This window comes from Thunnus thynnus, chromosome 6, assembly GCF_963924715.1.
Source record: "Thunnus thynnus chromosome 6, fThuThy2.1, whole genome shotgun sequence".
Lineage (NCBI taxonomy): Eukaryota > Metazoa > Chordata > Actinopteri > Scombriformes > Scombridae > Thunnus > Thunnus thynnus.
This window is the reverse complement of record NC_089522.1, coordinates 17,564,360-17,590,982: the sequence shown is the minus strand read 5'-3', so window position 1 is coordinate 17,590,982 and position 26,623 is coordinate 17,564,360. Positions and strand designations below refer to the sequence as shown.

General features: G+C 39.9%; 2 protein-coding genes across 3 annotated transcripts; both read right to left on the bottom strand.

Moving 5' to 3' along the window:
- Positions 1 to 5,436: 5,436 nt before the first annotated feature.
- On the bottom strand, positions 5,437 to 8,343 carry hoxc3a (homeobox C3a). The gene is made up of 2 exons (XM_067592263.1): positions 7,848 to 8,343; positions 5,437 to 6,637 (listed from the first exon to the last, which is right to left on the bottom strand). The coding sequence occupies exons 1-2, from the start codon at positions 8,197 to 8,199 to the stop codon at positions 6,084 to 6,086; spliced, it is 906 nt and encodes a 301-aa protein (XP_067448364.1). The 5' UTR covers positions 8,200 to 8,343; the 3' UTR covers positions 5,437 to 6,083.
- Positions 7,880 to 23,497, bottom strand: hoxc4a (homeobox C4a). 2 transcript variants are annotated; one of them, XM_067592267.1, is made up of 4 exons: positions 18,146 to 23,416; positions 17,279 to 17,633; positions 8,368 to 8,515; positions 7,880 to 8,020 (listed from the first exon to the last, which is right to left on the bottom strand). In XM_067592267.1, exons 1-3 carry the CDS (start codon positions 18,579 to 18,581, stop codon positions 8,512 to 8,514), a joined length of 795 nt encoding a protein of 264 aa, XP_067448368.1. In that variant the 5' UTR covers positions 18,582 to 23,416; the 3' UTR covers positions 7,880 to 8,020; positions 8,368 to 8,511. The 2 variants fall into 2 exon arrangements, with proteins under 2 accessions (XP_067448368.1, XP_067448367.1); XM_067592266.1 differs by lacking the exons at positions 7,880 to 8,020; positions 8,368 to 8,515 and adding an exon at positions 23,464 to 23,497 and having other exon boundaries at positions 16,659 to 17,633; positions 18,146 to 20,693.
- Positions 23,498 to 26,623: the final 3,126 nt, after the last annotated feature.

Below are 26,623 nucleotides of genomic sequence, written 5' to 3'. Positions count from 1 at the left end.
TTTGGAAACTTTGGGATCTTCCCTGGAATATGAAATTAAGTTCTATTTGTTTGAACAATATTTGGCTACACTGCATGAGTTTAATGACTGCCCCCCCCACAAAATGCAAACAGAGTGAAACTGTAGATATATTACTGTTTCAAAAAGCTGTTGCTTTTCAGTTGAGGATCAACAAGGCTTATACATGCAGTTAATACAAGAAAACAAGTCAATATGGTGTCAAATGTGACAGTTTTAACTCTTGTTTTGTTTAAAGGGGCTTTATTTTCTCATTGTTTGGGGTCTCACACACACAACTACAGTATATGTAAAAAAAAAAAATAATATTTGCAAAACTACCCATTTTTTTAAATTTAAATACTTTTTGGATTTGTCTCTAAAATATTAAAATCTAATATTTATAAAAGTATGGAAGCGCTAATCCTTCCAGTTGCCAAAAACTGAGCTTTCACATTTGATGAACATGACAAAATGATCATGAAGTGTTATAATTACACCAAAAAAGGAAATATTCCTTGCTTTATATGCTATATAGGCCATGCATGAATAGATTGTATTAATTTTATTTCAATTTCTTTGTCTTTGAATACCTGTAAACATGAATGTACAGTATGTTACTGTATGTACTGTATCCATATAATATTTACATATTGACATACCTTATGTTTCGGGTCATTTATACCTCAGAGAGGTCAAACTCTCTCTGAGACCTACAAACTGCCTCACTGCAATAATTATTTTCATTATTGATTTATCTGTCAATTTTTTTCTCAATTAATCATTTAATCCATAAAATGTTAAATAATTGTAAAAAAAAAAAAAAATGGCATTCACAATTTCTCAGAGCCCACAGTGATGTCTTCAATTTATTTGTTTTGTATGACCAACAGTCCAAAACCTAAAGATTTTTAATATTATTTTGACATATGACGAAGTCCTCACATCTGAGAAACTGAAACCAGAGAATATTTGGCCTTTTTTGCTTGAGAAATGGCAGAAACAATTATTCAATTACCAACATAGTTGCCAATTAATTTGCTATTGTTGACTAATCGATTAATCAACCAATCATTGCAGCTCTACTAAAAAGTATTGTCAGCACCAATCACAGATACAAAGCATATGGAAATTCATTGTAATTAACTATGTTTTACAGTTGAGTTTCTGAGACCCTCAAACAAAAGTGACATCAGTTCAAAATTCATGTTTCATGTTTATGAGAAATTCTGATAAAAGTAGAAGAAGTCATGAAGTACCAAGCTGATAAAACATTGTTAAGTAGATTTTTTGAGATGAACAAGAGAGCCAGGGTTAAATGTTTATAGACACTGGATATTTACAATATACAAAATATTTTCATCCTGCAGATGTCATTATGTCTTTATGTCCTTTGTTGTCTGTGAGATTTTTTTCCACAAGACCTAAAAGATAGTGTTCATAGATTACATTCTGTGTGATGAAGCCATTGGGTGTTGAATAATCCTTGAGTGATCAATAATGGTCAACATGTGACATTTAGCGGTGTGACTGTTGTGATTACAAGTTCATTCATTTAACCGGCGCTCCTCAGAGGAAAAAGTGAGCTCCAGCCGGTGACTCCCTCACTGTGAACAGCACTGCTCACCACAGCTGAGACAGTTTCATCACCAACTTACCTTTTTATTGTCACAGATCATCCTTAACTGGGAAGCATTTAAAATGTCATTGATCTTGATAATGCCGCGCCGTTATATGACAGTAACAGTTGTATGAGATTCAGGAAGTCAAATTTCCCAGATTGATGAGTCGTAGCAGTTGAGTTATAATCCATCTACCTGAGTGATGCTCGGGCTCCGTTCCACATGAAGGAACAGACAAATAAATAAAACCCATAAAGGTGACACAGGAAATTGATACTTAACAATCATCTTGAGCAACAAGCACCTGGAGAGGCTGGTGGGCAGCAGTAACTACTGTGGGGGAGAAAAGGCTGAGAAGGTTAATAGGTCATAAAAAGAACAAATCCTCCTAAAGGCCAAGCATAAAAGTTCAGGATTTTGCTCAACAATGGACTAAAGTGCTGCAAGTAGCAGTCACTTTTGAGCAAGCATTTACTGCTATGCTTTTTATTATACAAATCATTATATCCTCAAAAATCCTAATAATCATAAAAGAAAATTAAAAGTTGGCCACAAACGGATCATAATCTTGAATATTATGTTCCTCCTAATTGATTTTGTAAGGGGTTATGTTGCATCTGGATGTATTTAGTAAAGTAGCAAGTCACAGCTGTGGTGAAGCATATATGTGTGTGTGTGTGTGTATGTACTGCAGCCTCAGTTGTAGTCATGAACTTTAAGTCAGAACCTCTGTGGAAATACGTCATGACAACTTTAAGTGTTTTTATTTGGTGTCATGTTTGGAACAGCTTGATTGTGTTTTTGTAGTTTTAGTACATGTTGTATTTTCATCCACATGTTCTTTACAGACACATGATCAAATCTGTCTTTTTGCATTTGATATAATTTTGCAAGTATTTATATTGTTTCATGTCAGAATAAAACTAACTATAACCTCAGCAAAAACATTGTTGTGAGGCATGCATCCAGGCTGGTGAAATGACTGCACATAAAGTTGTTCTCCTCTTTTTTTTATGATTTTGTGTGTGTGAGTTTCCTCTGGAAGATATTATATTATGACTTGAGTTCGTAGATGAATAGGTAGGGCCTTTAACAGGTTTACATTTTGTAAACAGAAACTGTTCAGTAAGCTGTTTTGTTGCAGTTTCAAAGGTTCAGATTTGTTGTGATGGAAACATTTGTTTCCCTTTGATGAAAAATATCTCTTGTATATGCTGTAATAATTCAATGCAAGTTATTATCTCCCCTACACACCTGGGGATGATTTCTTAATCATTATAGAGGGAGGAGGATTACCAGTTTTGTTGTGCTCTGATGAAGACTTGTTTGCCAAAATGCATCAGGATTATATATTAAATGGTAAACTGAGGCCACAGTATTGAGAGATTTTGAAGTGCTGCTATTCCAATTCATAAGTGTGATAGTCATTGACATTAGTGGTGTAAATGAGAGCATGTAAAAGATGTAAAAACAAAAATGGCAGAGAAAGACCACAGCAAAACAAAAATCCAGTGTAATGTATAATTGGTGAGAGAAAAGTGTCCTCCGTGGGGTTTGGATGATTTTCTGATGGTTTAGGGGCCTCTAACCAATCAGAGAACAGCCTGGCACAGCATACACAGCAATGAGAGTAAGGTCTGTCACAAAGACATTTGTTATCATTATTGTCATTTATTTCCTCTGATATTGATCCCCATATAACGAGTGGAGTTACCACCTCATAACATAAAACTCCAGCTGACATCAGAAGCCTACTGTGACAGTTATATGACGAGCTTCAGTCAGTACGATTGTTGAACACAGGGGCAAATGCTTTGTGAGGTACTTAGAACAGCTCGTCTTTGTCAAGCACACAGCGGTTTTGTCTTCATGGCGGCTTAAGAAAAGTCTTAATGCACGGAGAATTTTTCAAATCTAAACCCAAAATCAGTTTCACAACAGCTGCAAATGGGACAGTTGAACATCAGTCACTGTAAGGGACATAACACAAAAATGTTCAAATTAATGATGGACCGTAACCAAAGCTGGTTTCATGGCACCGCGGCTGGCATCATTTATCACTTCAAAGATCCACTTAATGCATTGCTCCAGTCTGATCAAAGCCCAGAATTTTAGAAAAACATGTAAGGATTTGTGGGGATTTGCAGATCTGAAAACAGATGTCATCAAATGGGGAGTCAAGTGAGTAAAAAGGTAGTAATGACTTTAGTTGGGAGCAACCCAGTGTGAGAACAACTGGCTAACTTAATGTTGAAATGGAAGTAGACTGTTCCCCCTTGCAGTGGGGCCCTTGGGTGGGGGGATGGGGGAGGGGGGTTTTCCTTGACCCCTGGGGATCCCCCTTGACCCCATCCACAGAATTACTGCACTCCAGTGTGTGGATCTTCCTGGCTTTTAGTGTCTGGAAGCAGAATGTTGTGAGGAACTAGAGGTAAAGGTCCTATTGAGCCTCGGCACCATTAACGCCATAAATCACCCGGCATATGGAAGAATCTTAGGAATCCAACACTGTCTGCTTCTTCCTCACAATCCCCCCGCCTCTTTCTGTCTCTTTGTAAGCGAACATATTTGTAGGGGAGAACTTCTCCTTGCTCAGTCTCTTTCTCTCTTTTGCCCTTTATTACTTTTCTCTTAAATTACCCAGCTGTCACCCAACACGTTCTCATCCCAGGGTTGTGTCACCACCTCTTTGATACAGATGTGGTGTAGACCCTACTTTATTTTATTCAGAATTTCCAGAGTTATGGCACCTATATGGTTCCCTTGACACGTTCTTAGACCTGCTGGAAATGGTGTCAAATATTTACCAAATGACAGCTGATCCTGGGACTGATTAGGTAATGAATTAGGAGCAGGAAGTCGTTCTATCCAGGACCACTAGGGGATAAACTTCCTCATTACCTCCCTCATTTCATAGCTGTCAGTAGTCCTCTATGACAGCTCATTTACAGTAAGGCTACTGATATAAAAATGTCAGCATGTCCAAAAACTGCAGTTTTGTTTATTAGAATATTGATAGTCGAGCTCACATTATCAAGTGTAAGAGAGGGGTTCGCTCCTTCATCATGGTTGTGAAAGCTGCTGTCTATCTTGACATGTAAAACTGTAGAGACCCAAGAGAAAATGTGACCCACTTCTGTCAAATAAACGCATAATTCCCAGCATGCGTAATTTAGCTCCACAAGAGTCGAAACATTTGAAATCAAAAAATAGCAAGACATAGTTTAGTATACTTGAGAATCCACATGTCACAAAGCCAGAGTGGAAACAAGAGTAATTGCCCCATAGTAAGTAAGAAAATAAACAAAGTATCCTCATTGTTCTTTAGAATAATATGTTGTCAATAGTGATTGAACCTCGCTGGTCTGTTGTGGCCTATGGGCTGCTGGAAGGGCCTCCAAACTACACAACTAACATGCCCCCTGAGAAGGAGGCCAGCCCCAACTTGCAGCACTACAATTTGACTATTGAAAAGGCAAGGGTTGGGAAGGAGGAGGAAAGAGATCTTGTCATGGTGCCCAGTGGGTTCAGAGCTTGTGGTTGGAGTGCTGGAAAGACTGCCTTGTCTCGGTGATTAATGGTGGGGAACTCGGAGGCAGGAGCGAGGGAGAGGCTTATGTGGCAAGATTGTGCAACTTGAATGCACAATACTGTAGACTTTTCAGTGAATTTTTAAAGCGTGCCTTAATTTGATTACAGAATCTCTCTCGTCTTTCCACTTGGGATCTAATCCAGGAATCCTTAATCATGAAATACTGCTGGAGACAAAAAGTGTAAGTCTAATCAGCGATGAATAGGGTAAACATTGCACAAGAGCTACAGTTTTCCCAAATGTATTTATTAAGCATGTACAGTATATGACATCTCAATTAATCAAGAACAGTATCAAAGACTTGCAGTATCCTTTTAATGGCTTTAACAAAAATATAACATCATTCAATATGAACATTATTCTGCCCATTTCACATTAAAACGTTTTACACAAATGACCTGCTATTTACAATACGTAATGAAAAAGAGGCCTAATGTGACACTTACAAAATATGACGACCATTTAGCTATTATTTGACAACCGAGGGAAATAGAAAACTCACTCACAGTTTGATTCCCACATGCATAAAACATGCAACCACAATACAAATGTAACAGCAACAGAGTTACAGCAAAAAAAACATGTAATTATTAATTGCCCAAATGTTTTGTACATGCTGTGTGCATACAAGATGAGCAGCAGGTTTGAAGACCTGCAGTCTCCAGTCACCACAAGTGATATCACTGTAGCTCTCCTTCAATTAAGATACGTTTGAATAGTTTAATTAAAATGTTTCATGAATGGTGAAAGTGTGTGCTGAGGGGGTTTAAACCTGGGGATGCTAATCAGACATCCAGTCTTTCATAAGTAAGTGAAAGTAGACCTATCATTGAGATTTTGATGAGCAAAGGAGGAATAACCATTAAGGGGCCCTAGGACCAGTTTGAAATGCCAGCATGGTGATGACTATCTGTGCCTGTACAGGAGGGTGGCAGACCATTTGCAACAGATGGAAGTATGCAGTTCAGATGGGGCAGCTCTGCAGGGTGGATACACTGACCACTGCTGGCCTGACAAGGAGAATCAAAAGGAGAGGAAGACATAGGAGCATAATCCATGAAGTGCACATCAGAGGAGGGGGAAGTTCTGACAACAAAAGCACCTGGGAGCCTCCAGTGGTCTGCACATGAGCTTGAGCTGGAGGAGGGGTTGCAAGGAGACCACCGGGACGGATTCACCAATTTCCCATGCTTGTGCTCCTTTTTGTACCTCATCCTGCGGTTCTGAAACCAGATCTTGATCTGGCGATCGGTGAGCTGCAGCCCTGCCGCCATCTCCAGCCTCCGAGGGCGGCACAGGTAAGGGCTGAAGTGGAACTCCTTCTCCAGCTCCAGCAGCTGGCTGTTGGTGAAGGCTGTTCTCTCCCTTCTGACACTGTGCCTGCCTCCGCCTCCTCCCACGTGACCAGCCTGCACACCGCCACTGACTGATGCAGGAGAAAGCACATAAAGATGAGAGGGCATTAAAAGCAAGTGTCACATACCTAACAAGTCTTTTGTGTAATGTATAACCTCCAAATGGAGGACTTCAAGTGCTAGTAAGACCCATGTTATTCCTCAGCCAATCAAACTGAGACAAAGTAGAGCCCTCAGCTCTTCTTGTGTATTCAGTCATGCTTGAGACACTATACAAGACTGGCTGTCTACTGTGTCATGTGTTCAGGGGGAAAGTTAGCTCCCGAAGAAACAGTCTTGGGGAAACATCTGACGCCACTACGGCTGCCTGACAGGCCACATTAATCACAGCTACACACGGAAGCAGACCTGTCAAATCCCCATCTCAGTCACTTAAAAGGTACCTTGGGACCACCACTGAAAATAACCACCATTAGAGATTCCATTTGACATGTATATGAGGGATACCAGGGCCCTGTTGATAACAATATAACACGCAGGGGTTAATGGACACTTAATAAGGCCTGTAGTGACCTCAGAGAGAGAACCGCACATCTTAACAGCACTCCACCAGACTGAGAGACTGCAGCGTCCGCAGTGTATATGCTAGCTTGTTTTGTATAGCTGTGAAAATATCAAGCATTAGAAGAGATCTATTAGAGCAGGAATCATAGATTTTATGAAATCAAAAATGATGATATTTTCTGATTAAGTTTAAAAAAAATCTACATTTAAAGATCCTCAGAGGCAACAGTGTAGTTTACAAGGTGTTTTTGTACGGCTCATCCTGCAGCTTCTCTGTTTTGAATATCACTTGGAGTAAAGAGCTGGAGGAACAAACAGCTATACACATGACACTGACATTTGGTTAACTGTGCTGCAACATTCACACTCATCCACATACTTATTTAAACCTAATAAAGGATATAGAGCCTGTACATCTGATGAGTGTTCTTTTGTGCGTGAGAAATAATGCAGGTGACAGACAGACTTTGGAAATATGATCAAGTATGACAAACATATGGGCAGTGCATTTTTATAGCACATGCATTCAGTGTCTTCATGTAACAAGAAGTAATTGACTAAGTGCTACACAACATTAAGGTCAGATGTCAGTGTTTGAGTTAAACATTCATTCAAAATTGGATTCATGGATTCACACATCAGTCAACAGTATCTTGGACACTTAGTTACAACTTTAAAAAGTTATTTAGTTTATGACAAAACAAAAACCAGCATTACCAGATTGTTCTGAGTCAGTTGTCCGTGGATTCATCCAGGGAAAAATTACTCCTGAGCGGCAGATGGTGAGTAGACTGCAGCTCCTGCTCTTGACGTCCAGCTCGCCCTTGGCACGGCAGTGAACCAGAGGCTCCAGTGGGCACTGAAACTGTTCATCTGGGTTCAACCTGGAACTGACATGAGCAGAGGAGGTCATGTTTTGCTGATTAAGTTCTGCTTCTTGGCCTCCTCCATCACCACCACCTCCTCCTCCTTCATTGTATCCCGCGCTTAGTTTTGGCACTTGTCCAGAGCTCATAGCAAAAGTGTTGCCATGCAGCTGCAGTGGGAGGGCAGACTGTTGGGGGTCCATGGACCCAGCTCATCAAACTGTCTCAAATAAAACCAGAAATCCCTCAACAGTAGTAAAAGACAAGGACTTCTGTGTGTCTAATATCCGATCAAAATTAACGTGAATGTAAAAAGGCATGCAGGGAAGAGCACTTGGAGTAACCATGTGGAACATTTGAATAATATTTACCAGAAGGGTGCCTTAGTCACGTGTGGCTGTCCTCCAATGACCGAGCTCTGGAGTTGCAAAGTAATCCGCTGCCAACTTGGGGCTCCCGAAGAAGCTTCTGCGATATTTCTTCAGACAACATTTCTATCAGCAGCCCGCGTTTATTTACCTATAGGGATAAAAAAAAAAAAAAGATATGACGGAATATAAATAGACGCCAACAACTATGTGTTCAGTGTGAGAGAGAAAGAGTGAGATGAACGGGGAGAGAGAAAAATGGCAGAGTGGGGAGACACAGAGATTACATGTATGTGTTTCCGAGAAACCTGTTTCATTAGAAACTGATTTCTCGTAAAATTGTAAATCTTCTGACAGGACGCTTTTATTAGATGGAGCCGCCGCTTGCAGCTGCACATCCTGAACTTTTTGGTGGTAGGTTTTTTAATCAAATGCAACGCTATACGTCCTATACAGTAGGCTATGTCTATGAGCTGGACGATCATATTGGATAATAACGAGTTATCGACCACAATTCATTATTTTTTGCTTAAGCTTTTCTTGATGTAAAATGCCAGAAAAATAAATTGTGTTCCGGGATATTCTCATCCAATTAAATATAATGATAAATATTATTATTTATTACGGTATTTCTATGCTATTAGCTGCTCTGTCTATTGTCATGCTGGCTGATTTTTTGCCTGCAAAAGAATCAATCGATTATTTTTGGATAACTTAGTTTGCATCTGGCCATTATAAATCGGCGGGCTTTCCTTTAAATAACAGCATATGTTTATAACTGTCGGAGTGTAGCTTTGGCTTAATAGGATTCACTGGGAGTGGTCAAACAAAGGCTTGACAGTCATTGCCACACAAAGACAAAGGAGGCAATCATTAGAGATTTTTTTTCCCTATAGGACGATTCAACGCATTTGCATTAATCAGGCATCACTGTACAGTATCAAGTGTCCCTCTCTGTGGCTCTGTGAGGCAACAGTCAGACAGTATGGACATTTTGATGGGAAACATCCCGCTTGCTGCACGGCTGCATGGACAAAGAGTATAGGGGGAGATGTTCAGTATAGAGCCCCTATGTGCGCCTGTTTGTAGTTACAATGTAGAGCAAAGCAAGACACCAGGAACTTGGAAATATGGCTCTGATGCTGCAATACATTTCAATAAAATATAAATTTTGCAACTTCATTTTTAAAACCCCATAATATTTTTTTTTTTTTTTTTTTGGAGGGGGGGGGGGGGGTTATTTGAGCCAAAAGCTACATCAAGTGTGGCCTAACTGAGTTACACTGAGAAAAAAAAAAACTCATAAAAAATGACTATTTCGTTTCAACAAAACACAAACGTACGCAAAGTGGATAAATAAGCAGATTAATGAAGCAATCACAATTTTTTTAAATAGTGCACCCAAAAGCATCTCTCAAAAGGAGAGGGCGGGCTTCTGCAGGCTATGATGTTAACATATTCTGTGCCAGTATCAATCTTAGTTCTTATGCTTTAAGATATAAGTTCCTTCTGGTGCTTCACCACAACAAAGCTGTCGAGAAAACCCTCTTTAGGTGTCTCTCAGCAGTGATGGATTATGCACTCAGGGTTGCAGAGCTTGGAAGAGGACACTTCCCCCTTTTCCGTTTCACCCCTGCCGCCACCACCACTGAGGTTTTACCTGAACCTCCAGGGTTGAGTCACGTCCTTGGGTTTTTTTATTTATTTATTTCATTAATACAATATTTTAGTTTTGATCAGTTCCCATCAAGGACATAATACAACTACAATCACCCCATAGAGTCCGGCTTATTGGTAACCACGATCAACTGTAAATACACTTGATTATATTGGTTTTTTTAAAATATTAATATTTAATTTTAAACTTTATGCTAAAAGTTATGTACATGGAGACTTGATTTGAATTTGAAAATAAAAAAATAGGTAATGATGATTGTGATCAGGTTTAATTATTCCAATTTGCAAATTAAAATTATAGTTAAGTGATGAATGTACGCCAGCAGAGAAAACATAATTATAAATGGAAATATAATGGCATCTGCTTATATGTTTTAGACAAAAAAATATTATTATCATTATTGTTATTATTATTGGTATTATTATTATTATTGGTATTATTTCTACAGGTGAAGTGGGCAGTATACATCCGCACTGGGTGAAATGGGGGAAAGTAATTAAATTGGTTTTGTTTTCCTTACCTCACACCCTTGAACACACTCTCTGAATTGGAGATAGAATCTATGATATACTAGCTCAGCAAGACCATAATTTAGCTCCTCCGCGCCTCCACCACAATTCTCCGTGAACTCTGTTTGAACCGCCTCAGTGGCAATAAATCATTTTTCTCTCTCACACAAAAGCGCGCCGGTCGCTCTGGGTGTCAACCCTTTTCCAATTCCTCCTTACCTTCTGCGCTCTCTCGCCTGCTGACACAAACAACCAAGGAAATCGTCGATAAACTTTTATTTTTCATATCAATAACTTGCAGAGAAACCGGTACTGAGGAAATGGGAAACATCTGCAACATGCGGGCAGGAGGAGGGAGGAAATCTAGGAAATGCAACACAATTCTTATATTTTTATTTTCATTTTTCTGTACATTATATATTCCCCAAACTTCACTAGTTTACAGAGCTCAACTGATGCACGGATCAGTTAATGTATTTCCAGGGGACAAGAGCTGGGCAGATAAGAGGAGACTGAGAGAGAGCTGGGGAGAAGACGTTAATGGGCAGAGGATGCTGTCGGTTAAAACGGTGCATACAAATGGCGCTGTCTTGGCAGAGCAAGGGGAAGATTTATGGGCCCGGTGCTCTATGTTGCTGTAAACAATGCAGAGTGAAATGAAAGGACTAGAGTTTGCAGACTGCACTTCATAAGTGAGGAAAAGACACACATTGTCAATTTCCCAAACAAGTCCTGACTTTTGCATAAGCGTGTGCATTAACATAGAGTATTAATTTGGGCCACAGCTCTCTGTAAATCCTGAACTGTCTGTGCAGAGTGCAAACATAAATCCTGCAGCTCTGAGCCAATGAAATGCCATCCGAAAGGATACAATTTGGAGATGACTTTAAGTGTTTTTTTAATCAGGAGAAATATGTTTTTGCATGATATATATAGCATTAAAATAAAATAATTCAGCAGCATAAAACAAACACGGTTTTTGAAATATTTTTATGTAATATGTGATGTACATGATTTACAATAAGTGTTGACAGCTGCATGTATATGAATATTAAAGCCTGAAAAATAACTAATAAATAGTTTTACTGCTTTTTACTGCTGATATAAAACAGAATCGTTAAATATTAATATAAAGACGTGTAGCTATAATTGTATTTAAAGGCCTTTCAGTCAGTTTGGGAGAGATTGCAGGTTTCAATCCTATGTTTTAAAAATGTGAACTTTTTTGTTTTTACGTTTTGGTTTTGCATTGCGACTTTAATATTCAATAATATAACAACATATGGCGATATGTTTAAAAAAAAGTGCTCAAAGTGGACGATAACTGTGATGGAAAAGCAACTGGTGTCCGCATAAACACACCGGAGAATCATTTTCAGAGAACAAATCAAATAAAAAGCGCATTTTCACTTAACCTATACATAATTGTGGCTCTATAGTCTCTGGATCCCATATTCAGATCACTTTTGCTAATGAAAAGTGAATAAGATAATCATAACTCAATCTAGTGACTGTCTGAGCCCCTGGTGACACACTGAATGGAGGAAAATGACTGTAATTTCTAAGGTCCTCAACGATGCAGCAAATAGGCTGATGAAATATTTCTCAGCGAGGCGTTATGATGACATAAAGTATTGCGGGCAAGTTTACCCGGGCCATCATTTCCTGTGTGATGTGATGTTGAAGTCTGCAGTGGGGTATCAGGGTGTTGATCCAAGCTGCTTGAAATGTTTGCCAGCACTGACAGTAAATCATTTTAACATGTCTGATGGAGTTTTAAAATCTAGTTTTATGTAAATTCATTTAACTCTGCCTCTCTATTACACGCACACACACACACACACACACACACACACACAGAGAGAGAGAAACACACACACCCACACACATATACACAGAGAGAGAGACACACACACACACACACAAAGAAAAGACATGGTGCATCTGCTCCCTAGAGTGAACGGATGGGAGAGAGATTTACGGATTTATGACACACCCACTGCTGGTCAATGCGAGAGAGCCTCTCTGTCTCTGGAAAATAGCAGCGTGACCCCTGTTTCAACTCTCAGCCTTTATGCAGCTGCCATGGCTGCCGTTTAAACACACTACACCATAACAATGCTCCAGCCCCGGACCCTTCATTACAAACCAAAGTGGTTGAAGAAGACACTCACCTGAGACGAGTGGAAAAAATGTGTAACCTGGTGCGCCATAATAATAAAAAAAAACAGGCCATAAACTAACGCCACCGTCAGAACAGCTGGTGATTTTTGTTTCGTAGTTGCTCTTGTTCAAACATTTCGGTGGCTGTTTGTGTAAAGTTTTTACATCTTCCAAGAGAGGGTCCCTCGCCTGAGGTGCTCATAAATCACAGCGAGCCCGCAGCGGTGCAATGTGAGCTGAAGATCATGTGTGATTCAACAGTCGCAAGTCAGAAAAGAAACCAGTTAGGGCTGAGTAAGTGCTGAGGAATTTAAACAACTGAACTTCAAACACATAAAATACACCATATTCCTGCAAGGTGGTGAGGTTAAGAATAACTACCGCCTTCCCAGAGATACTCTACAGATTCAGCTGAAAGCAAAGAGCTGCGTGAAAATGAAAATCAAGAGAGTTTATTCTAAACTTTAAAGATTGGCACTCATTCATAAAGGATGACGCCATTAGTCAGGGAAGTTATTGTTATTTTTTTACATTTATTTTGATCTCCTGACAGGTAAGATTATATAACTTTGAAGTTAATGGATTTAATGAACCATTGGCTTGCTTATGAGAGTACATAAAAGTAAACGTGTTAAGTATACGATCCGCACTTTTTTAAAATCCTTAAATACGATGATGATAAAGATAAGTGTAAATATTAAGAAAAGTTTCCGTTGTGGAGAAAAAACTGTGCGCATAAGTCCAAAGTTAATTAACAGAACACGTGACAGTGCCTGATTCATGACCGGTTAACTGCATGAGCTTTTTAAACAATCATTTCAAACCAAGTCTTGTTTATTCCCATAATAAATCCAGTGAGGCCTTATATAGGCGTTTTAGTTAAATCCCTGATAAAGCAAAGTCAACAAGTCAAGAAAATGTCCGCTAATTATGCTTCGTGTTGTACTTTACGCAAAGCTTCAGTCACAAGAGCTCAAACAAAAAGGGACACCCCGTCATTGTTAACTGCAACTGGAGCTGCTGCACCTGTAGCCTCGGATATATGAGGAGGAAGCTGAATTATCACACACAAATGACAGACACTGAGATCACTGTCAGTGTCAGCTGTGAACACATGCTGTCACGTATCCTACAGTCCACCAACGAAACACCAAACTTATTGCAAAGTGGTTAAAATAAGTATCAAGTTAAGGTTGCTTGCGGTAATATAAGATTTCCCAAATAACAGAAAACAATTTCATTGAGGACATATCTAAAGGTTTGTAACATCTGCAATAGTTTTCGTTATATATACATAATCTTAATGATTTTTGGAGCATTCTGCAGCAAGAATAAATTTGTCATCAATACGCTATTTGGGTTAAATTCTGTCCCACATGAGGGAGAATTACCTTGTGTATAAAATGAAAGTTTTAGTGAAGTCTCTGTGGAAAGTTTGCAAGGTTTTCCTGACTACAAGCTTAAAGGTCCCTGTCCATTAACTAATCACAGCGACCAAACTGTCCCAGTACTGTCAGAAAACACCTAAAACTGGCAGCTTCCTTTTGAACGGAAGTGCTGACCTGAGGCCAGTTGCTCTCTTAAGTCACACAGAAGTCATGTGACCGCACCAACTATTTTTACTGCCTTCTGTGTTTTTTTTTGGAGACTTTAAGGAACGTAACTGATCCCTGGAAAATAGGACATTTTTATACTTTGGTTCTAATTTTAACAACCATTTAATTGCACCAGTTACAATAGTATAAAACCCCAAAGTGCCTGTACAATATATATGTAAAGTAGTTCTTATTTTCCCGGACAAGTTTGTAGAATCTAATCAAGACACATAATCAGAATAACGCTTCATAATCTGTCAGAATATTGCAATTTATGTTGCCACTTCAGTAACTCGTGGGAAAGTTGACACGAATCTTTGCCAGTTGAGTTTGGACAGATCAAATCACAAGACGCTGTTAAGAAGGGCGCATGTTTGCAAGTCCTGCAGGTCTCCTGGATCTGAAGGACTGTCCGAGAGTTCAACACTGTCCTGGGTCACTCTGATTAACAAAAGGAGCAACACATTCAGTGATGCCCCGCCGCAGGCCTCTCTATAGGCACAACGTAGAAAAATCCACAAAGAAAGCCGAGGCCAAGGGGGGACCAGCGAGGGCGCACACAGAAGGTACACGTATAGAGAGGGAGTCAGGTCACAGGGTTGGAGAGGTCGGCCATCCAGACTGAAATGAGCCTAATGGGACAGAAAATGTGTCCTCGAGGTGAACTCGGCCTTCTCCCACTTCGCCCCCAAACTTCAATAAAGTACCTTTTCAGCCTCGCGACATGGAGGCGACAGGGCCGAGAAAGGGATTGGAGGGATGCTGCGACTGTGGCGAGCACATTAATTTCTCTAATCTGTCCGGCAACATAAAGGCTTCTGGATTCATTTTTCAGCGCCGTCTCAACACTATTCTAGTGCCTTTATAAAGCCCCCATCCAAAAGCAAATTTTAACCGCTTTGGTCCAGTTTAAGTGGTTCACTTAAGTCCACTTAAACTCTCACATTTCGGGAGGATGGTATAGGATATGGTCTGGTACAGAATATTTGGTGCGATGAAAACTGGCTGTTGTCAGAGCTGTTTTCCAGAACTGAACACAAAGCTCTGTAGTGAAAGATTGATGATGGAGAATACCTCTTCCTTTTGTGCTCTCTTGCCCCCCACCAGGCAAGGCATTTTATAAGGCCTATTCATGTCACAATTTCAATAATCTATCAAATTCTTGCGCGTCTTTGGGTTTAAGTCATGTTTAAACTTCTGCACAGATCTGTCCAAGAAAAACTACAAAAAAAAAATGAATGCATCTTTGTGAGAAAGAAAAAAAAAATCTGGAGACATTTCAGTTGAGAGTTGCAGTTTGAGCGATATTTTATCATATTGTTGCATCAGTCCAGCAGGTCTACAGTCGTAAACAGTCCTGCAGTGTGTTGGTCCTCTTGCCAGATGAAAAGCGGGGCGATGACGTTGCAGTGAGACGAGCTTAGCGCCGTTTTTTGAAATTGTAGGGGGTTTTTTTGTATTCTCGCGAGCTGCTGCACACTCTGGAGGCAAGCTGCCCGGTGGGGGAGACAGCAGGTAAATAATGTGGCAAAGTGTTTACACAAGCAAAAAGTCAAATAGTGAATGAACACACAAGAAAACATCAACATCCCTCCTTATAGGCCAAACTACTGATAACAAAGGTCAGCTACTCCATCACCATCCTCACTGTAACGAAAACCACATGACGCATTATATTGAATCTATCTGCAATTCACGACTTTATTTTATTTCTTATGTTTTTTTGTAGGCTATTTTTATTTTATTTTTTTTTTACATTTGAAAATTCAGTCGCATGGCGCAGTGTACTATAGAAAAAGCAGGGCAACTACTTAGTTTACAAAATCAATAAGAATATTTTCACAACAATCTATAATCTCTAACACATGGCAAATGTCCTCTAAATTAATCGCATGCAGCTTTGTTTTTTTTTTTTTTCAAGTCAGAGCGAAGGAAGTGGAGAGCTTCACTGGCAGAGGCAGTGCAGTGTGTAGTGGAGAGGAGAGGAGGGCCTCAGTGGCTTGTCTTTAGCGTTAATTGAATGCCCTTCAGACTGATGAGGTTGCACACAATGCACAGCGCACACAATTTCATTTTCAGATTTTTTAGAAATAACTTCAGTCCATTATGAGGGAGGCTTTAAACACTCACAACATTCACACACAGGACTATCTGTTTTTATCAAGGTATGTACACAGTGCTAAATTAAAGACGCAGAAAATGAGCTTTGAAGACACAGTGATTCTTGTTTTCCCTTCATGAAATGTTCAAATATTCACACATCTGTACACTTTTAAAGATAATCCCTCCATACAGCCAAAACAATAGCAAACCTCATCTTGCCTAAAATGAAGTTCGACCAAACGTATATAAAACTAGTAGACACTCACTGTTTTATTGACCAATATGATTACAAGTACACTAAACTCCGTTTATTGTATATCACAATAATCTGCTTTTTAACGGTCTAAACACAACATCAACACCACAAAACTAAATTGTAAATCAAAATCCTGTTTCTGAAATACACGAGGTAATTCACACATTGTTATTATCCTAAACATACAAGTTCAAGATCAATGGTGTGTTCCAGCTTTTTTATACCAAAAATAACTATTATTATATTGATTTCCTTCCAGTGTTGTTTGAAATAAATAGATTGTGCATTTCACCTTGGGCAGCAGGGCAAAAGAATGGCCCACAATAACACTTTGATAAAATGTATATTTTTTTCTACTTTTTTTCTCCTTCATTCAAAACATTTTTTTAATAAAAAACATCATTTTAATTGAGCTTCAAATAAATTAAACCCTGTGTCACGTAAAAATAATTCATCGGTATTCGCAGTAATCCATGCTATATAACATGCATTTTATATAACTTTGGACTTAAAGGAAACCGCACAAGATAGCTACGAAAACAAAATATATAATTGTTCTATAAATAACCAGTTCTTTTTCTACCCCCAATCTTGGTTCGTGGTTTATAACCTGGTAATATCCTCGCCATGTTGCGCTCCGGTGAGTTCGTCGGAGGCACCAGTGTTAGTGGCCGAGGCAGCGGCAACAGCGCCGGCTGCTGAGCTTGTGTTGGACCCGGAGGAGGAGGAGGAGGATCTCACTTTGGTGTTCGGGAGCCTGTGATCCTTTTTCCATTTCATCCTGCGGTTTTGAAACCAGATTTTAATCTGTCGCTCGGAGAGAACCAGGGTGTGGGCGATCTCGATGCGCCTCCGCCGAGTTAAATACCGGTTATAGTGGAATTCCTTCTCCAATTCTAAGACTTGCTGCCGGGTGTATGCTGTCCTAGACCGCTTGGGCTCCGTCCCATTGTAACCCTGGTTCACTGGAAAAAAAGGGAGAAGTGGAGAGAAAGGGAGAGACAGAGAAGGGAGGAAAGGAGGGGTAAACAAGAATGGCCTCAACTGAGATATGGCTAGAAAGATTTATTGGATATGAATGTTTAGCTGTTTGAGAAATTTAAATGGGAAGTTAAGAACTTCTCAGCGTAATGAGAGGACACTCACATCCAACTATGAGCTAAATTATTAATGCAAGATTACAAAGCTCAGTTTTTTTTCTTATTCATTTCTCCCCCTCTCTCTATCGCGCAATACATAACAGCAGAAGCCACATGGTGATACGGCTGCCCTGAGTATACCTCGGCTATAAAATTTATGGTGGGTGTAATTACCAATGCCGAGTCGTAAATCCGCCTCAATTGTGCCATTTCAAAGGCTTCCCTGCTATCGGAGCAGGGGCTGGCAACGAGATGGGAGTCAGAGGGACTGATAAAGGGAGGGAAAGGGAGAGAGGAGCATGAGGAGTGCAGGGAACATAAACACACAAGTTGCCTACCAGTGCTGACGTGAATTTTCTTCATCCACGGGTACACCACGGGCTGCTTGGAAGAGGCTGTGCTGTTTGGATGCTCCGGGGTAGCTTGGTTGCAGGCGGAGGCTGCGGCCGGTGGGGTGGCGGGGGACATGGACAACTGTGGGGTTTCACATGAAGCAGGTTGCCCTTTCCCTATCAGCAGGTGCGCAGAATGGGGTATTCCATGTCCCCTTGGCGTGTCAGGTTCAGGGATGCTTGCACAGTTATACTGGCGGTCTTGGTAGCTCGCCCGCGGAGGATATAACTCCTGATGGTGATGCTGGTAGCCAGAGTCCCTTGCGCGGCTGTAATATTCTGGACTATGCTCAGGGATGTAGTTATTTTGCGAATATTCCTCGCATGGAGGAAATTTCGGATCAATGTAGTTAGACTCCATCAAATACGAGCTCATGATCATTAATTTCTGGAGTGGAAAATAATTTTTCTAGCTTTGTCGTTTTTCTGCTCCATAAAGCCCTCCTACTTGCGAGCAGCCCTGTAAAGTTACTTTTACCACGTGACCCAGTGGTCCAATCGGAGAGTAAGAGGTAGTTCCCGGATAAGGAACCAGAGGTATTTAGCATACCTACAGTCGCCATTGTGGGCACAAATCTCTCTCTCCCCCACTCTCTCTCTTTCTCTCTCCCTCTCTCTCTCTCTGGTTGTGTTACCAAGGCAATTGATCTTGGGGACAAAACTAGTAGCTAGTTGCTGACCAAGGAAAAAATAAAACAGGCAAAATCCACTGGTCTCAATTATTCAAAGGGACAATAGGCGATTCACCAAGGATAAGGTACAACAAAAGCAAACCAATCATTTTGTTAGCCTGTAAGCCTTATATAAAAGCTATCTGCTAATTAATGAAGGCAGCAGCACTTCACCTGTGAAACAGATTACAGTCCATTCATACACTTAAGAATGAGGGCTGCATAAGCTTCGTAAGGTGTTGATTCCAAAAAAAGCATTTCAGCAATAATATTTAAAAGGTGTGTTGTGAATCTAACTGTCAGAGAGGATTGAAGTGGTGAGAAGCTCTGCAGGTGTGTGATTTCTGAAAATAGACTATAATGATCATTTATAATGTTAAAGAAATGTGGACAAGAAGAGTCAAACTAAACAATCGCCTTTCATTCAACGATGAGATATCTGCCTACTTTAAAATGATATCCCTTTTTATTCCAGGTTGTGCCTTAAAAAGCTCAGCTGCACCTTTTAATTTATTCTTAGTAAGGGTAATATTACAAACAGGACAGATATGAGTAAAGCTGTCAGGCTTTGGGAGGCCGATTATGATGTAAAAGCAGCAAAAATCTGGTACCAAAGGTCTCTGTATAATAATAAAATGATATTAAAGAAAAGTCATGGCAGTCCTAGTCTTTTGCACAAAAATGTAATAGTACATTAAATGTTCCGCATTGTTTAATCTTTAATAACAACTTCTTCTCCTGAAAGATACAAATACACATCAAAAGTCTTCTACATGTATCCAATTTCATTATGAGCGCTGTGATGTCAACAAACAAACAGCAACAAACAAGCAGAGAACTGTCACAAACCACAAAGCTGTGAAACTCTACAATCATGATATCACACACCAGAAAACAGAGGAACAGCCAACAGAGGAGACCAACAAAACACTACCAATGTGACCAATGTGACATCACAGACCAGCCAACACAGCCAGGAATGCCCCTGTGTCATAAACCAGAGCATCATTATGATGTCAAAGACCAGTCAGCAGTGAAACTACACTGTTATGATGTCACAACAGACCCAAAAGCAGGGACCAGAGAGCAGCAGAGCACTTTAACTGCTGACTCAACTGCAGTGGGTGAGTGTTTTGCCAAAGAGAAGTTAGATTCAGTTGTTGCAGACTACAGTGTGTAAGAGCATTTTGGAGCAGCTGTACAACCTCAAATCTAACTGAAGGTCAGTCCTGCTTAGAGATGCCTTGTTTGTAGATTTGCAAACAACAGTAACAAGCAAAACAAACACAAGCAGATTCAAACCAATGTTCAAATATTGAAATTCAACACTATTAGTGGATTTTGACAAACATATCACTCTTAACCGTGTTCTTTCCACCTCCTAAACACACTCTCTCCTTCAACACAGTTTGCATTTTCTTTGGAAAATCCTCGTTTTGTACTTGCCAGAAATGTTATGACCTTTGTTATGGTTGTTATGACCGCTATGTAAATCAATTGAATCTCTGTGGACTATCACTGCTCTCTGACTAGCAGACGAGAGGAGCATCTGCACAAATGAAACATGCACAGAAACAAATGCAACTGATTTATACACAAACATGTTTACAATAACATCCATATAAATGCTTCAAACTGCAAGTCCCACTTATCCACAAATCATAATAAAATAAATATTACAAAAGCATTTCAGTCTAGGTGGCATTTTGGAAAACTAAGGCTGACCATCAGCCACATTACTGGGCGTCTGCTGTTATCTGATACTCCCTCACTGTATAAACTTGTCATGTGCATTAGACTAGCTACTCTTATCTCAGAGCCAGCTGGAGTCAGAGAGAGAGAGACAGAGAAAGAGAGAGAGAGAGGTTAACTCATAATAGCTTAGCAGTCTCCAGATTATATTTTTATCTTTTTTTATTTATTTTTTTATTGCTATGTTAGTTGTGGGGGCAGCAACAGCCAGTATAATAATAATAATAATAATAATAATAATAATAATAATAATAATAATAATAATAACAACGTTTAATATAAATCTGAACAGAAGCACACAAGTCAATCTGTTGGTCAAAGTAGCAAACTGCAAGTTAACGGATGCCTCTATTTTCACAGTAATAATTACATAATATGCTTAAAAACGACGTGAAATGGCATATTTCTGGCTGTCCTGTTTGTACAGAATGCGCACGACATTTCTATTACCCCTAGCGAGGATGTTAGAGGCGTTTTATAGCGCAATAAAAGCCGTAAATCAGTCACTTTGAAACGACCCCTGGTTCCTAACGTGTTTTACAGGGTCTGACACAGTAGTAGCCGCACACTGCACACATGGCTTTACTCTCTGTGGCCTACCTACACAATCCATGGCTGTCTGGACTATGAATACACTCTGTGACAATGTTAGGCTATTTCATCGCTTTACTGCCTGGATGTAGACTGAACGCCTGTGTATGCAATATCAAGAAAAGAAAAAAAAAAGCCAGAGAGATGTGCAGAGAGGCAGAAGCAGAGGAGTCCGTTTGCTGGCGTGGTATTTCAGTTGCCCATGTATTCCTGTAGAGACGTATTTGCGATTGTTTGTACTCCACACAAATTCGGTTCTACAGGGTACATATAGACAACTAATGTGTTTTAGGTTAGAAGCTGCAAAGGTGATCTCTCAGGCAAACACATACGCAAGCAGGTTTTTCATGTCTGAAATAGGACAAACATGCATTTCAAGAGTATAATGTCATAACAACATATTAAAGCTGCAATAGAGTAGAAATACTGCACAAAGCGCGCGCCAAAGCGGATGCTGCTTGTCAGGGTTACTGGAGCCACAAACACAAATCACATCTGCTCTTAATACATTTACAAATGACAGAATATACTACTTTTCTCCCCCCCAAAAAAATATTCGCAAAAATATGCCTGAACACATTCACACACAAACACGTCGGGTGCAAAAAGGATAAAGAGGGTCTCTTTTCTCAACATTCAACCTCTGCCTTTGAGGTAGCTCCTATATGAATATTCAGTCACAAACACGGAGGATACAAAGGGACGGCGTGACAGCACAGATGAAAAATAAGTTTCTATTGTTCCCAACCATTTCTTCTGCTTGCTATTACCATACTGACCGCTCGGTAACCTTTCTTCCTGCCACCCTGGAAGCTAATGAGAAAAGCCTCGGATGAAAAATGCAATATCAGACATGTGACCTGTTTCGGGGGGTTATTAAAAACAGCAAACATGCTCAGATTGTGAATCAATGGAATTGATTACAGTGGAAATGCACATGGGACTTCAAACACTGTCAAAAAACGTCTCAATCTACATATTTCTCCGCGTGCATTCTGTCCTGTGTATCAATTTAATAGATTTTTTTTTTTTTACTGAAAGAACAAAGCATCCTAAGCCAACAACAATGAACTAACGAGAACATAGTCACAAAAATCTTACTCGTGTTCATTTGGCGTATATTCTCATCTAAATATGTGATGTTTTTCGTGCACCAAACCTGTCTGAAAGAGCTGCACGCACACCACATACTCCACTCTCGCCCCGCGCGCCCTGGCGCACGCATTTTAATATTAGTTAGACAGCCTGACCCGCGTTTCACCCCTCGCGTTTGACTGGTTCCAATAGTTCACTGCCAATGATTATTGATGGAGCGACAGCAATGAATTCTTTCTCCCCACAAATGGCTTTCAGATCGTGCACCTAGTTCAATAACTAGTTATAATGTAGAAGTACAAAAAATGAGGCCCTCAGGCGGACTAATTTGATGTTTCATTTGTTCATTTGAGGGATTGTTAAGCTTTCCTTCCCCCCCTGCAAAATAACAGCTGTACAAGCGTGTTCACACATGTACATATGTAAACAAAATAAATCTGTGCAGAACTATGTGGAGGCTGTTGTTCTGTCCATGCATGGCTGTTTTTTAATTTGGTGGCCCAGCAGCACCTGACCTGGATGCAGCAATATTCCGCTCCCTGATGAAAACGATTACGACGCGCTTTTAATCAAACCCTTAACTTAATAGCCTTTACACATTAAATCTCCCCAGGTGTAATAACGTTAAGCTGGATCGTCCAGTTAAAATAAAAGTTTTAATGAAGTGCAGACAGACTGGAGACTAGTTGAATATGAATTCTTTCTAACGCAGCAGCCCGGGGACCAAAGGTTTTACGTCCTGGATGCCCCAAAGAAACCATTGCTTGGTTTGCAGTTCATTATAGCGATGCTGTGGTTAATTAGACTCATAGCTCCAGTTTCACCTGTGCAACAAGAGTGCCACTTTTCTAGCTATTAATTAGATCCAAGTAGTTCACAGAAGGACAGTAATAAAAGTTGAAGTTTTTTGTTCGCGTATCTACATTGAGAGAAAAAATAATAATAATTTGGAAGTAAAATCACAGTGATTGTTAGATCGCAGTCCTTCTACAAACACCAGAATCCCTAAACAAATTCGTTAAGAGTGGAGGCATCAGCGCCCGTGAGGTCAGCGGAGCCAGCTGTTTGCCTACAGCCAAATAACAAGCTCCATGAAGTGTCAGAGCTCCTGACTACAGCCAGGTGGATAGACGTGGGGCGATGGGTGACACTTACTGACAAATCCATGGTTCCACTCTTGTTGAATTGCCTGAAAAATAGAAAGAAAAGGAAAAATTAGATGAAATGCGGACCATTATTATTATTATTATACTTTAAAGTTAAAAAATGAGTTGTTTTTTTTTTTGCATCCAAAAAGGAAAATTAAAATTGTTGGAAAAAGATGCCAAAGTTCTGCAAATTGTTAAATGAATATTTACTTTCAGGTGTTTAAGTCTACTGAATTATCAACTGAATTAATAGAGCAGGTGTTTGTAAAGTCACAGACAGCAGGCACACCCTGGAAGAACTGGACGTATTGTATTTGCAATATTTCGTTTTTTTCTCCGCATAAAATTCCCAACATATTAAAAAGTAATTCTAATAAATTAAAAATGAAGCAGATGAAAATATGAGCAACAAATGTCATAAAAACTACCGAAAAGCCACGCGTCTATATTTCATTTTAACAAGTTTTCTAGTTCTCTTCTTCGTTTTCAAATACAGAAACGAACCGTTTTGATATTATTTCATGTGAATGATCCTCCAGTCTGTCCCCTGCCTCTGGTCTCCTCTGTTATCTAGCCTAATTGAAGGGAGACTGCCCTAGAAAAGCTGTGACATGTGTGGGCTCCTGCAGAACTGGGACCGAGGACAGACATTTAGGACGGGTCATTTTCAGACAGTAAAACTAAATTTGCAAGCATTTTGGTATTTCCTCGGGCAAATGTCCTATGAATAGAAATCCCTGGACTTCACCGCGGCTGAATTATGGTGAGCAGTCAATAAAAAAATCACGACTTTGTCTTCACATTGTAAATAAATTCCGGCTGTGTTCGCAAACGATGTAATGGGACTTTATGGTTCTTATTTGGGCTCAGACAAAGGGAAGTCTGTGCTCACCCGGAAATGACCTCTGCGGATTGAATGATGACAGTGTCAGCTCCACAGGTCAGAGAAAGGAATACAACAGCACAGAACATGGCAGTGAAAACGGATGTTTGGACTATTTCACTTTTGCTGTAGTAGCATCAGATTGTTTTGAACTGAACTCTCGTTGCTGCAAGTTAAATTACACAATACCTTTAATTCAAACTGCCTAACAAGATGCAATGACTGAAAAATCAGGAAGATAAAATAATTTCGATTGTAATAAGTATCCTGAAACCTCTAAACTTCCCTAGCACCTTGAGTTTGTGTTGATAATTTATTGGAAAAGAGAAAATATTCCATTTTTGGAGGAAAACAACTTGGATTTTGGATTTCTTGAAATGTTAAGTTTGGGAGTTAATGATCATTTTCTCCCTCTGGAAATGGTTAATATGACAATACAGCTGCTCAAAAAAATAGGACAAAATAAAATAAAATTTTGGGATGTAAAAAAGAGTACTAATCCATACCCTGGCTTGGACACACTGCCCCCACAGTGTGTCACCCTCACAGGAGCGTGTTACACAGTGCCCCCTATTGGAAGTGTAGAATTGATCATCCTGCACACCTGACAGTAAACCTGCACTGCAACAGTCCTCCTAATAAAACGTTTAGAAACCAAAGAGGCCAACACAACATGTTCACAGGTGTCTTATGATATCTGAAACTGAAGTCTGGAGGGAATCTCAACTTTCCTGTCATATTTAATCCCTACAGCAGCTTCTGGTTCTGTATCACAGTCAGCATGTGCATCTCTGCTGCACACCTGCTCCGTCAGCCGAGCTACACTAACCCAAACAAGCCATTCGCAATTCCACACGTTGATTAAGAACAGTATATCCAACTGGACTACTTTCTAAGACATATGGGCAATTAAATGATGTACACTCCAGAGCAACAGAAAATTATCGAGCTTAGAGGATCACGTTGCCTCATCAGTCTCCAAATTGATCAATTCAGTAATGCGGAGAGCCAGTTAGAAGGCAGATTCATGTGACAAAAAGAAAGGTGCGTTTTATGTAGAACATGCAAGAACAGTCGTGTCTGGAGTTCACATCCACACACTGTGTTTTTCACAGGGTTTGAGTTTGAACGTTGCCATAATTACACTGCAAAGTGCCTTTGAATCAAAGCTCTCCTTTGGCCCAGACATGACCCTAAACAACAGGAGCTGCAGCAGCTCATGAGCACAAACACTAACCTTATGTCAAGGTGAGACAGCGAGATGAAGCATTTTAATCAGGGCGGGGGGTTTTTTTTTGTTGGTATTTTATAGCTCGTGTATGGATGCACACAATATTTCAACCTACAGGACAACATTTTAGCCTTACAGAACAAAAATTGTATTTTATTTTCGCCACACAGTTTCAGTTTCTCTTCAGTCTGAGCCACTGTACCAAACTATAAGACTTAACTGAGGATTCAGCAAATAATTTCACTTCACAGATTATACATACAGGTACTGTAGGTGTGCAGCAGATAGAGTCAGGGTGTGTGTTTGAGAGAGGAGGGGAGAGAGAGAGAGAGAGAGAGAGAGAGAGAGAGAGAGAGGGAGGAAGGGAGGGTGGGGTGGATAATGAGGCTGCACGCCAGATGATTTTTGATACTTCTGGCTGACTTTTCATTTTCCTCAGTCACCTTTACTTCAAAATATTTTTTTTCTTTTCTATTCTCTGACAAGCAAAACATGCAAAGCAAGCTGTTGAAACAATCGGACTGCTACTGTATCTCAAATCTGTTGCGAGGCTATAAAAACATCCTGCTTTTTGCTTGTATTTCCTCATATTAAAATCTGGCTGTGATATAAGGATGATGCTGCGTAAAAATAATCCTGCTTGAAAACCCCAAAACCTCGATCGGTATCTCCGTGTATTCTCGTTTCTGGCGAACTATTATACAACACCAAATAAGCTATAAATATCTCAAAATGCGCATTTTTCCGATTGTTTTATAAACATAATTGTCATTTTAATTATGAAACACACATTCACTATCATTAAAACACAGTTAATTTTGAAGTAAATCAATTTATCAACCATGCATTCAAAGTCACACGTATAGAAATCAAACTATGTTTTTTTTAAAACGGCTCACGGTGAAATAACGGCACGGTCGCAGGCCTGTAGGCGAAGTTAAAAGCAACTTACTGCAGCAGCTCCCATGCAGTCCTCCGCACCACCCGACTACAGAGTCCAGAGAAAGGTACTGCATCCTCACTGCCACAAAGCCCTTTCTTCCTCAGATAAGG

What these genes read in the sequence shown, in the direction of transcription:
- hoxc3a (XM_067592263.1), bottom strand. Translation starts at nt 8,199, where the DNA reads ATGGACCCCCAACAGTCTGCCCTCCCACTGCAGCTGCATGGCAACACT. An exon ending in AACTGACTCAGAACAATCTG is followed by an intron (nt 6,638 to 7,847) that starts GTAATGCTGGTT and finishes CTCCTGCATCAG; the next exon opens with TCAGTGGCGGTGTGCAGGCT.
- hoxc4a (XM_067592266.1), bottom strand. Translation starts at nt 18,581, where the DNA reads ATGATCATGAGCTCGTATTTGATGGAGTCTAACTACATTGATCCGAAA. An exon ending in GAAAATTCACGTCAGCACTG is followed by an intron (nt 17,634 to 18,145) that starts GTAGGCAACTTG and finishes CTTTTTTTCCAG; the next exon opens with TGAACCAGGGTTACAATGGG.